This window comes from Equus quagga, chromosome 8 (genome assembly GCF_021613505.1).
Source record: "Equus quagga isolate Etosha38 chromosome 8, UCLA_HA_Equagga_1.0, whole genome shotgun sequence".
Lineage (NCBI taxonomy): Eukaryota > Metazoa > Chordata > Mammalia > Perissodactyla > Equidae > Equus > Equus quagga.
The window spans coordinates 120,969,711-120,983,449 of NC_060274.1; the positions used below are offsets into that span (position 1 = coordinate 120,969,711).

The 13,739-nt window shown below is 39.8% G+C and overlaps 1 protein-coding gene across 1 annotated transcript; it reads right to left on the reverse strand.

The window, feature by feature from the left end:
* Positions 1-12,432: 12,432 nt before the first annotated feature.
* Positions 12,433-13,371, reverse strand: LOC124243401 (olfactory receptor 2F1-like). Its single transcript, XM_046668974.1, has one exon. The coding sequence runs from the start codon at positions 13,369-13,371 to the stop codon at positions 12,433-12,435; it is 939 nt and encodes a 312-aa protein (XP_046524930.1).
* Between the last annotated feature and the right edge of the window lie 368 nt (positions 13,372-13,739).

Sequence of the window (13,739 nt, forward strand, 5' to 3'; positions counted from 1 at the left end):
GATACAGAGAGTTGTGGGATTTTCTTCAGCTGTTCTAAGCACTCACAGATTTGTATTTGAGAAGTTACATACACTGTCTTAGGTATCATTTTTGGCAGCATTGTTTGTTTTAATCACGTATTTTATTTTCTATACTTTATGACATTTTGACGTTTTGGGGTTCTTTCTGGCTGGGGAGAGGCTGCCCCTCCCAGAACTACCTAATTCCTAGAGATAACAAACCAACTTCCTCCTCAGTAAAGTTTTCCTACGCAAACAACCAATCCAAAGCCCATATCCCAACCACCTCCTTTATCTAACTCTTAGGCACCAAGCCAAAAGTTTCCCTGCTGTATGACCCCTGGGCCAGGTCAACTAGATTGGACAGCTGGAGACCACTCCTATAGCTCACAACTCCCCACATAATTCAAACTACCCAAGCTAAGTTTGCTCAAGCTCTGCTATCCTGCCTGGCCCATTCCTTCCAGAGAAGCCACAATAAAGGTTGGGGGCCATGCTCCTCCCTTTCTCCTTCTGTCTCCTGACCTACCCAGTGCTTCCCCATGGGCCCTTCATGGTGTGGTGTGCCTGCCCCCTTCTCTTGGGAACTGGAACTAATAAACTCTTCTTCCAAAGGCAGTTGTCTCTGTGTCTCTCACCTGATGAAAACAAATCCCAGGTACAAATCTTGAAACAGTGTTAAAGATTTCAACATTTAAAATGAAAGCCAATGTTACTTCCCACTCTGGCGGGTGATTTAACATGATTCAAGCTGGTTCTCCACATGTTTTCGGTACTGGCTGGGCCTGGCACTCACTGCGTGATCTCTGGCTGGACAGCATTTCTGGACGCGGGCTTCGTCGTTGGGCTGCCCGGCCTTCGCACAGGCTTTGCTGAGGTTCACATAGGTGAGAGTGGTGCTCTGGTGGATTAGACATCTCTAAAGTCATCTCTGGCTCCAGCATCACAGTATTCCGGAAATAGTATCATTTGGTGCCGTTGATCACTCCATCTTGGAAACTCTCTTTCCTTGGTTTCCATGACACCACGCTCTCCTAGATTCTCTTCTACTTTTTTGATTGCTCTTTAAAAAATCTACTCTACGCATTCCTCTTCCTTGCCTTGCCTTTATTTTTATTTTGAAAGCATTTACTGAATAAGTAACACATACATATATGTAAGGGAAGTGTTCAATGAAAAGTAAACCTGTGTCCCATCTTTGTCCTCGAGTTCCTCAGATTCTTTATTTGGTTACAAATGTGTCTGTGTGTGTGTAACACATATAGGACATATGCAAGCACACACAATATGCACACGTTATATTCTATGTGTTTTTATACATAAATGCTCTCATCATGGCATTGACTTATCCACTCAACCTTTCAATAATTTTCTGAGTAGCTCTTATATACCAGACATTGTTCAGGAACATGGAAACCATGGTGAGTAGGGTAGACAATTATCTTAGAGTTTATATCCTGTTGAGAGGAATAGGTGATTAAAAAGAAAGTCAGATAAATCCCAATAATGAGAGATGATCAGAAATTACAGCATGGTAATGTGAGAGAGGGCAGAGAGGCTGCGTACATGAGGTGACCAGTGAAGACTTCTATAAAGAGTCATTATTTGAGTTGAGACAGCATCTGAATGACAAGGAGCCAGCCTGTGAAGATCTGTTGGAAGAATAGATTGATATTGATTCTAATCGTTTTAAAGCTTTTTTATTTTAAAGTAGTCATAGTTTCAAAGGAAGTTGTAAAAATAGTCTAGAGTCATATGTCCCCTTGAGCCAGCTTCCCTCAAAGGTGCCATCCTATTTGGCTGTAGTACAGTATCAAAATTGGGAAAGAGACATCAGTACATTACAGTTAACAAGTCTACAAACCTTATGTAGTTTGCGCTAATTTTTTTAATCTACATTCATGCTTGTGTGTGTTTCAATGCAATTTTAAGCCATGCATAGATTCACATAACTACAATCAAGAAGTAGAACTGTCCCATCATCACAAAAGAACTCCTCTGTGCCATCCTTTTGCATCAGTACCTGGCCCCTACCTTACCCTTCATGGTTTTTTGTTTTTATTTTTGCTTTTTTACCTTTATAATAGTGGCTTTTGCCATGCAGAACTTTTGCTGAATTTATCCAGAAAATATTTTAATGACTGCTGGGATTTTGTCTCATAGTTAGAAGGCATTCTTCCCTTTGATATCATTAAAAAAATCTCCATTTGTTTTCTTCTAGTACTTTTATGCTTTCATTTCTATGTTGAAATATGTGAACCTTATGAAATTTATTCTGATATGAGGTGTCATTTATGGGTAAATTTTTTTCAGATGATTAGCTTGTTTCCTTAACTCTATTTATTGAATAATTTTTTTCTCCATTCATTTAAAATGCTAATTTTTATAATTACTGAATTCCCATATGTTTTGGTTTATTTCCAGATTTTCTATTTTATCTCACTACCTTGGTGTGAGCGTGTGACACTACCGCTATGTTTTCACTACTTCAGGTTTGTGACATTTGAATAACCAGTAAACTAGTCTTTCTTCATTCATCTTCTTTTTCAGAACTTTCTTCGTTATCATTTTTAGAATAATCTTCCCTGGTTCCAAACAAAAATCCAGCTCCCTCTCTTTTTTTTAATTAAGATGGATCTTATTAACTGAGTCATTTAACAAAAGGAGCTGGATATATCCATGCTATTGAGTCTTCCTGTTCGAGGATATTGCATGCCTTGTCATTTGTTCAAGATTTCTTTTATTACTTTCAGTAGTGTTTTAAGTATTTAAAATAGAGATCGTCTGCATTGTTGTAATCTGTATTCTTGGGTACACTTAGTCCTTATGCCTTAGTTTCCAGGTTCATTAAATGGGGTAATTGTGATGACCTCGGAGTAATTACAAAGGCTGAGACAGGTAAAGAAGATATGTGACACATGAATAGCCTGCAGCATAGCTTTATAAAAGTCATTGTAATAACGCATCATTAATGTTATTTTTTGAATTATTTTCTGTATATGCATCAGTGTGACACGAGTAAAGAAACCAGAGAATGACAAAGACTTCTCTAGCCACCAGGAAAGAGTAGGTTTTCTTTTTCTTTCTTTGATTCTTGTTTTTCCATTTTTTTTCATTCTTTTCCAATTACTTGAATTTCTAAATAGGGCAAGTATGTTGTTTGTGACTGAGATAAAGAAAGTCCATTCACAGTGGATAGCAAATCACTGAAAAGGGTTTCAGATGCTGAAGTAGCTGAAGTTCACTAGAGGCGCCCTAGACAACACGACTCCAAGATGATAATTCACTTAAGTAGCATTCTGACATGAGCTGAGGGAGGAAAGAAAAGAGCAAAAAGCTTTTTTTCCTTTGAAGATATAAAGGGGAAAGGAGGAAATTCTAACAGGAATAAGAAGACAGTTACTAGATATTACCTAGGTGTTACCTTTAAGCTTCATTTCTCTCTTATGTTTTGTGAGGTTGCTATATTGAGCTGTTATGTTGAGGAAAGAAATGAAAAGACTAAGAAAATTCATTGGAAATCATATTAAAACAATGAGAAGTCAGATTGATGATGGACCCTTGACGACGTGCCAGATGTTCCACTACCCTCTTTTGCCAGCCTTTCCTAGCAGTAAGCTCAGTTCTGTGTGTCAGGGAAGCTTATCTAAAACTTCTATCTTATCAAGCATGGCAAATATCACAGCTCACTACTAGAGGTTTTAAAAAGACATTTTAAAATTTAAAAACACTGTAATACAAACCAATATATAAAGCAGGATGTCTTAACCTCTTGGAGGGGCCACAGACTGCTTGAGAATTTATTCAGTTAACAAATACTCTGAGTGCTTCCACGTAGACAGTGCCCTGTGCTGGGGTAAAGTGGTGAGCATCGCAGACAGTTTCTTCCCCCATGGAGGTGACAGTCTTGCGAGGAGTAGGGGATAAGGTGTCTAGTCATACAAATGAACCCAACGTTACAGACTGGGAAAAGTGCTCTAAGGGAAAGCATGGAGGCATAAGAGTGTGTAACAGGAGGGCATGGCAGAGATTGGGGGTAGGATGCATCACAGAGGGATTCCCTCAGGACATGAGAAAACAGGATAAGATACCATTTGAACACATAATTCCAGGGAGCTCATAGACCCTGAAACCTGTCAATGAGCTCCAGGCTAAGAACCCCTGACCCTAGCGGTAATCTTGGTCACGGGATGGTGTGAAGCAAAGAATGCTGACCTGGCAGGATTTTGTTCTGGAAAGAAGAGGTTGAATTGTGGCCTCCTGGAGAGGCAAGGAGGTCTTGCCCTCAGGGAGCCTCTACCATGTGAATTCCCAGGTGTGTTCAGAATGGCTGCAGAGCACTATGCCCTCACACCCATTTGCTCCCACCCTTGTCTGAGTGATTCTAGAAATACTTTCCTAATTTAGTTCTTGCTTTGGATCCTGAAGTTTGCTCTCCTGAGCTTCATGCATTGATTTACTCTCCATGGGAAAAAAAAAAAAAAAAGATTTGAGAGCTTTCTCAGGCTAGTGCTTGTGGTGAGGCTCAGACTCGTTTTGTAAGTCAATATTAGAAAAGCAAACTCCAAACCCTCCCTAACCATTTGGGGCCTGTCTCACCAGGGGGCGGTCCCTTGAGATGAGGCACGGCATCAGACAAACAGGGCTGCTCTCAGAGGAGACCTTACAGACAACACCCAGGAAGCTCTGTTTATCTTGCTCAGTCTTCAGAGTGTTCCTCAGATGGTCTGTTTAGTTTCTCATTAGAACAACAACAAAAAAGGAAACAGAAGGCACTTTATCTACAGTTAGACCCTTTGGTCAAGTCTCAGATTCCAGATCTCATTCATTTTTACCTCTAACATTTCCTGATGTTTTAGACAATGTCTGTTCTGTATCCTCTAGCTTTTCAACCCTTTTGGTCTCTGAACCTTCCCTTGAACTCTACTTGGTCTATGAAGGTTGACCTAACTAGAGGAAGTGGAATAAGAGAGTTGGTTCTACTTACTTCCTCTAGGAAAGCATGAAATAGAGAGTTAGTTGGACAAAAAGAAGAAAAATTTGTGTTTTATTTTTGTCTCAGATAGTCTGTTAGGCCTGGTGCAGAGGAAGAGGACAGCTTCTAGAATACTGTATTCGATATGCTATTCTCCACATTAGAAGTTCTGCTATCTGGCCGTTACCTCTAATGCAAATTCCTTGTCCTTGCTCTCAAAGCCCTACTAAAGTGCACGCCTTCTTTCCAGGCTTACCTCCTCATCATGATGCCTCAGAATGAAATCTTTACTCTAACCAAACTTGTGTGCTCGCTCTTGTCCAGACAGACTTTGCCTTTTTCTACATCCACCTGGCTTATATCATTCCTCCCTCATCAACAATGAACCTCTCTCTCTCAACAGCTACAGCAAAGTTGCAGGGTATAAAATCAACATACATAAATCAGTAGCATTTCTATACACTAACAATAAACTAACAGAAAAAGAACTCAAGAACTCAATCCCATTCACAATCACAACGAAAAGAATAAAATACGTTGGGATAAGTTTAACCAAGGAAGTGAAAGATTTATACAATGAAAACTACAAGACTTTCTTGAAAGAAATTGATGATGACATAAAGAGATGGAAAGACATTCCATGCACATGTATTGGAAGAATAAACATAGTTAAAATGTCCATACTACCTAAAGCAATCTACAGATTCAACGCTGTCCCAATCAGAATCCCAATGACATTCTTTAAAGAAACTGAACAAAGAATCCTAAAATTCATATGGGGCAACAAAAGACTGCAAATTGCTACAGCAATCCTGAGTTAGAAAAACAAAGCCGGAAGCATCATAATCCCTGATTTCAAAACATACTACAAAGCTACAGCAATCAAAACAACATAGTACTGGTACAAAAACAGGTGCACAGATCAATGGAACAAAATTGAAAGCCCAGAAATAAAACCACACATCTATGGACAGCTTATTTTCAACAAAGGAGCTGAGGGCCTACAATGGAGAAAAGAAAGTCTCTTTAACAAATGGTGCTGGGAAATTGGACAGCCACATGTAAAAGATTGAAAATTGACCATTCTTTTTCACCATTCACAAAAATAAACTCAAAATGGATCAAAGACCTAAAGATTAGGCCTGAAACAATAAGTCTTCTAGAAGAGAATATAGGCAGTACACTCTTTGACATCAGTTTCAAAAGAATCTTTTCGGACACTGTAACTCCTCAGATGAGGGAAACAATAGAAAGAATAAACAAATGGGACTTCATCAGACTAAGGAGCTTCTTCAAGGCAAGGGAAAAGAGGATTAAAACAAAAAAACAGCCCATTAATTGGGAAAAAATATTTAAAAGCTACTTATCTGACAAAGGGTTGATCTCCATAATATATAAAGAACTCACACAGCTCAACAACAAAAAATCAAACAACCCGATCAAAAAATGGGCAGAGGACATGAACAGACATTTCTCCAAAGAAGATATAAGGATGGCCAATAGACACATGAAAAGATGCTCATCATCACTAATCATCAGGGAAATGCAAATCAAAACTACACTAAGATACCACCTTATATCCGTTAGATTGGCAAAAATATCCAAAATCAAGAGTGACAAATGTTGGGGAGGTTGTGGATAAAAAAGAACCCTCATACACTGTTGGTGGGAATGCAAAGTGGTGCAGCCACTATGGAAAACAGTACGGAGATTCCTCAAAAAGTTAAAAATAGAAATACCTTATGACCCAGCCATCCCACTACTGGGTATCTATCCTAAGAACCTGAAATCAGCAATTCCAAGAGTCCCATGCACCCCTATGTTCATCACAGCATTATTTACAATAGCCAAGATGTGGAACCAACCTAAGTGCCCAGCAACTGATGATTGGATAAAGAAGATATGGTATATATACACAATGGAATACTACTCAGCCATAAAAAAGGGCAAAATCGTCCCATTTGCATCAACATGGATGGACCTTGAGGGTAGTATGTTAAGCGAAATAAGCCAGACAGAGAAAGACGAACTCTATATGATTCCACTCATAGGTGGAAGTTAACATATAGACAAGGAGAACTGATCAGTGGTTACCAGGGGAAGGGGGGGGGCGGTGCGGGGAGGGCACAAATGGTGAAGTGGTGTATCCACAATATGACTAACAATAATGTACAACTGAAATCTCACAAGGTTGTAAACTATCATAATCTTAATAAAAAAAAAAAAAAAAAAAAAGAAAAAAAAAAAACCTCCGAGGAAAAACAAAGTCCAGGACCAGATGGCTTCTCTGGAGAATTCTACCAAATATTCACAGAATTTTCTCAAACTATTCTGAAAAATTGAAGAAGATGGAACACTTCCTAACACATTCCATGAGGTCAACATTATCCTGATACCAAAACCAAAGACAACACAAAGAAGGAAAACTACAGGCCAATTTCACTGATGAACTTAAATGCAAAAATCCTCAACGAAATATTGGCAAGCTGAATACAGCAATACATTAAAGGATTGTACACCACGATCAAGTGGAATTTATTCCAGGGACACAAGGATGGTTCAACATCCACAAATCAATGAATGTGATACACCACATTAGCAAAATGAAGAATAAGAATCACATGATCATCTCAACAGATGCAGAGAAAGCATTTGACAAGATCCAAATCCATTTGTGACAAAAATTTTCAACAAAATGGGCATAGAAGGAAAGTGCCTCAACATAATAAAGGCCATATACGACAAACCCACAGCCAACATCATACTTAATTGTGAAAAACTGAAAGCCATCTCTCTGAGAACAGGAGCAAGACAAGGGTGCCCATTCTCACTACTCCTATTCAAAACAGTACTGGAGGTATTGACAAGAGCAATTAGGCAAGAAAAAGAAATAAAAGGAATCCAAACTGGAAAGGAAGAAGCAAAACTTTTGCTATTTGCAGATAATATGATTCTATATATAGAAAACCATAAAGAATCCACCAGAAAACTATTAGAAATAATCAAAAGCTACAACAAAGTTGCAGAGTACAAAATCAATTTAAAAAAATCGGTTGCATTCCTAAACACTAATAATGAACTAACAGAAAGAGAAATCAAGAATACCATCCTACTTACAATCAAAACAAAAAGAATAAAATACCTAGGGATAAACTTAACCAAAGAGGTGAAAGACCTGTACACTTAGAAAGCTATAAGATATTATTGAAATCAACTAAAGAAGACATAAAGAAATGGAAAGATATTCCATGTTCATGGGTCAGAAGAGTAAACACAGTTAAAATGTCCATACTACCTAAAGTAATCTACAGAATTGATGCAATCACAATCAAAATTCCAATGACATTCTTCACAGAAACAGAACAAAGAATCCAAAAATTTACATGGAACAACAAAAGACCCCGAATAGGCAAATAATTAAAGCAATACTGAGAAAAAAGAACAAAGTTGGAGGTATCACATCCCTGACTTCAAAATATACTACAAAGCTATAGTAATCACAACAGGATGTTACTGGCAAAAAAAGAGACACACAGAACCATAGAAGAGAATTTAGAGCCCAGAAATAAACCCACATGTCTATGGACAGCTACTTTTTGACAACGGAGCCAAGAACATACAATGGAGAAAGGAAAGTCTCTTCAATGAGTGGTGTTTAGAAAACTGAACAGTCACATGCAAAAGAATGAAATTAGGCCATTATCTTATGCCATACACAAAAATTAACTCAAAAGGATTAGACTTGAATATAAGACTTGAAACTATAAATCTTTTAGAAGAAAAGGTAGGCAGTAAGCTCTTCTACATTGGTCTTAGCAGCACTTTTTTGATTACCATGTCTCACCAGGCAAAGGAAACAAAAGAAAAAATAAACAAATGTTACTACATCTAACTAAATAGCTTCTGTACAGCAAAGGAAATCATCAGCAAAATGAAGACAACCTAACAACTGGGACAAGATATTTGCAAGTCATATATCTGATAAGGGGTTAATATCCAAAATATGTAAAGAACTCATATCACTCAACAACAAAGAAATGAACAACTCAATTAAGACATTTTTCTAAATAAGGTATACAGATGGCCAACAGACACATGAAAATATGTTCAGCATCACTAATGACTAGGGAACTGCAACTCCAAACTACAATGAGACATCACCTCACACCCATTAGAATGGCTATAATTTACAAGCAAGAAATATTAAGTGTTGTGGAGGATGTGGAGAAAAGTGAACTCTCATGCACTGCTGGTGGGAATGCAAACTGATGCAGACACTATGGAAAGCAGTACAGAGATTCCTCAAAAAATTAAGAATAGAACCACCATATGATCAAGCTATTCCACTTCTGGGTATTTACCCAAATAACAAGAAAACACAAATGCATAAAGATATCTGCAGCTCTATGTTCACTGCAGCATCATGTACAGTAGCCAAGACTTGGAAGCAATCTAAGTCCCCATCAATGGATGAATAGATAAAGAAGATGTGGTATATATACACAATGGAATACTTCGCTATAGAAAAAGATGAAATATTTCATTTGCAACAACATGGATGGAGCTTGAGGGTAATATGCTAAGCAAAATAAGTCAGACAGAGAAAGTCAAATATTCTATGACTTCACTCATATGCGAAAGATAAAAAGAACAACGAGAAACAAACACATAGACAGAGATTTAGATAGGCGGTTACCAGACAGAACAGGGGAGGGAGAAGGAGCAAAGGGGTGATAGCGGACGTGTGTGTGGTGATGGATTGTAATCAGTCCTTGACTGGTAAACATGATGTAGTCTGCAAACAAGTTAAAATATAATAATGTACACCTGAAATTTATATAATGTTATAAACCAATGCTACCTCAGAAAAAAATAGTTAAAAAAATTTTTTTAAATTAAAAGTGGTCAGCCTGGTGGTGCAGCGGTTAAGTTGGCATGTCCCACTTCAACAGCCCGGGGTTCTCTGGTTTGGATCCCGGGTGCAGACATGGCACTGCTTATCAAGCCATGCTGTTGTAGGCATCCCACATATAAACTAGAAGAAGATGGGCACGGATGTTAGCTCACGGCCAGTCTTCCTCAGCAAAAAGAGGAGGATTGGTGGCAGATGTTAGCTCAAGGATAATCTTTCTTAAAAAAAAAATTTACTAGGAATTTAAAAAGGTACTCCATTCTTTCCTCCTCAACCATTTGTCATTTTCTCAACAGATTTATTATAAGTTGAATTGCTGTCACTTTATTTTTATTTTTTTTTTTTTCTGGGCTAGACAAACCAGAGGTCTGTAACATTTCAGTAAGAGAAGATTCATCCGATTTTTTCTATTTTATTTTTTATTGAGGTTATGATAGTTTACAACCTTGTGAAATTTCGGTTGTACGTTATTATCTGTCAGTCATATGGTAGGTGCACCACTTCACCCTTTGTGCCCAACCCCGACCCCCTCTTTCCCCTGGTAACCACTAATCTGATCTCTTTGTCCACATGTTTAACTTCCACATAATGAGTGGAGTTACACAGATTGTCTTTCTCTATCTTATATTACTTAACATAATATCCTCGAGGTCCATCCATGTTGTTGTGAATGGAACAATTGTATCCTTTTGATGAATGAGCAGTATTCCATTGTGTGTATATATATATATATATATATATGTACATCATATCTTCTTTATCCAATAATCAGTCAATAGGCACTTAGGTTGCTTCCACATTTTGGCTATTGTGAATAATGCTGCAATGATCATAGGGGTACATGGGTCTCTTTGAATTGCTGATTTCAAGTTTTTTGGATAGATACCCAGTAGTGGGATGGCTGGGTCACATGGTATTCCTATTTTTAATTTTTTGAGAAATCTCCATACTGTTTTCCATAGTGGCTGCACCAGTTTGCATTCCCATCAGCAGTGTGCGACAGTTCCTTTTTCTCCAAAACCTCTCCAACGTCTATTATTTTTTGTTTTGGTTACTTTAGCCATTCTAATGGGTGTAAGGTGACCTCTTAGTATAGTTTTAATTTACATTTCCCTGATGATCAGTGATGATGAGCATCTTTTCATGTGCCTATTGACCATCCATATATCTCCTTCAGAGAAATGTCTGTTCATATCCCTTGCCCAGTTTTTGATCAAGTTGTTTGATTTTTCGTTGTTGAGTTGTGTGAGTTTTTTATATATTATGGAGATTAACTCTTTGTCGGATATATGACTTGCAATTTATTCTGATTTTTAAGTCATTTTAAACACTTTTCCAGGTAAAATTATCACTGCTTTGCTTTACATTTTAGGATGTTTAGAGCTCAATCATAATTGTGTGATACCAGAGCAGAGAGAAATGATCACCAATGGAAATCTAACTCTTTCCTTGCTGAACAGCTCAGTTTATGTCTGAACATGTGCACTTTAATATTCTAGTCAAGCGTGAACCCTGAATTCATCCCTCAGTTTCCACAAGAAGACATCCATAGACTTGATTGTGTGAAAAGACTTGTGTTTGAGGTCCTGAACATTTGACTTTTTGTCCAGTCATTTGCCATTACTGCAAGTCTGAGAGGGACACATGCACAGTGATGTCCATGTGACTCACACATGGTCCAGCCCTGCTCATCAGGGCTGTGGGCATCATTTCTATGACTTTGGCTCCCAGTCCCTATGAGATGTCCATACCTTAGTGAGCAGGGTTGGACCATGTGTGAGTTGTATGGTCAACCTTTGTATTTCTGGCCTAAGGCCTGTTTGAATCCATGGGCAAGTGAATTTTGTAGCTTATAGCTTTTCCGACCTATTTGTCTCACTGATTGCAGAAAACCTTAGACATGTAGTTGTAGATGTTAGCAAGGAAACAGACTTTCCTGGCATAAATTTTGTGCAGCTCCCTGACTTTTGATTTAATCTTCCTTTCTAATTAATATATGCTGATACATATTTATATATTTTTCCATTTATTTTCTGTAGAGTGTATGTATCTTGAAGTTGTAATTCACATTTTTTTTTTTTTTTTTTAAAGACTTTTATTTTTTCCTTTTTCTCCCCAAAGCCCCCCGGTACATAGTTGTGTATTCTTCGTTGTGGGTTCCTCTAGTTGTGGCATGTGGGACGCTGCCTCAGCGTGGTCCGACGAGCAGTGCCATGTCCGCGCCCAGGATTCGAACCGACGAAACACTGGGCCACCTGCAGTGGAACGCGCGAACTTAACCACTCGGCCACGGGGCCAGCCCCCGTAATTCACATTTTTAAGGATAAGTCAGGTACTAAACATAGAGCCCAGAGAGAAAATCCCATTCCTCTATCACTTCAAAAGATAGTACTGCAGATTGTGATCCTTCCACCTGCTCCCTTACACACAAATGCACACACACATGCGTGTGCACGCACACCCATACACATGCAAATACAGACATTATACAGGAGGGCATGCTTCAGTGTCTGCAGAGTGAGGCCTTCTGTGACAAAGTCACACACTAAAGTTTTGCTTCAGAACTCCTCATCAGAACTCGACTCAGAGCAGCTTTCATGTCCTTGTTCCGCAGACTGTAGATGAGCGGATTCAACATGGGAGTCAACACAGCATAAAAGAGCACCACCAGCTTGTCCTGCTCTGTTAAGTTCGTGGAGCTGGGCTGCATGTGGGTAACCAGGGCCATCCCATAAAACATAGAGACGACAATGAGGTGGGAGGCACAGGTCCCAAAGGCTTTGCGGCGTCCCCCCCCGGAACGGATCTGCAAGATGGTGACCACAATGTGGGCGTAGGACAGGGAGACTAAGCAGCAGGGCACCAGCAGCACCACCACGCTGGAGGCCAGGATGACCAGCTGGTTGAGGGTGACGTCCACGCAGGCCAACCTGACCAGTGCCAGTGTCTCACAGGACACATGGTTGACCACGTAGTGCCCACAGGTGGGCAGGCGCATGGTGACCGCAGTCTCCACTGCAGAATTAGCCAGGCCCACAAGCCAAGAGACCCCCGCCAGCACTGCACAGCGCCTCGGGCCCATCATTGCCGCATAATGCAGTGGGTCACAGACTGCCACATAACGGTCATAGGCCATTGTGGCCAGCAGCAGGAATTCAGTCCCCCCAAGGGCCAGTGAGAAGAAGAGCTGAGTCGCGCATCGGGTGAAGGAGATGATCTTCTTCTCAAGGAGGAAGTGCAGCAGCATCTGGGGGACCCCGCTGGAGGTGTAGCAGATGTCCAGCACTGCCAGATTGCAGAGGAAGAAGTACATGGGCAGGTGCAGCCGTGGATCCAGCCAGATCAGGAGGACGATGAGCCCATTGCCCAGCAGGGTCAGCAGATATGCAACCCCAAACAGGACAAAGAGTCCAGCCTGGATCCGCCTGTCACTGGAGAGCCCCATTAGGACAAACTCACTCACCCAGGTCAGGTTGTCCCTCATGGAGCAGGTGGGTCAGGCTGTTGGAGCAGGAGCATGGTCAGAGAGAGACAAGCGACAGTCTTACTTTAGGAGTCTCACATTAACTCCTGGGCTAGGACTGGGGCTGGAATTTGGACACCTCCTCTCAGGTTCCTTAACCTAGGTGCTCAGGGAAGAATGGAATGAAGATGTTGGAGAAAGGGACATTTGCGTTCTCCCACTAGCCCATGGAATTCTCAAGGATAAAGTCCCTGTTCTGGTCATCCTTCTATATCCAGGATCCAGCACAGTTACAATTATAGAGGAGATAAGCTATCAAGGCAGAAGTAAAGACAGGGAAAAAAGTGGTTGAGAAAAGGAAGAAAAATGATGGGAGAAGAAAAAAAAAG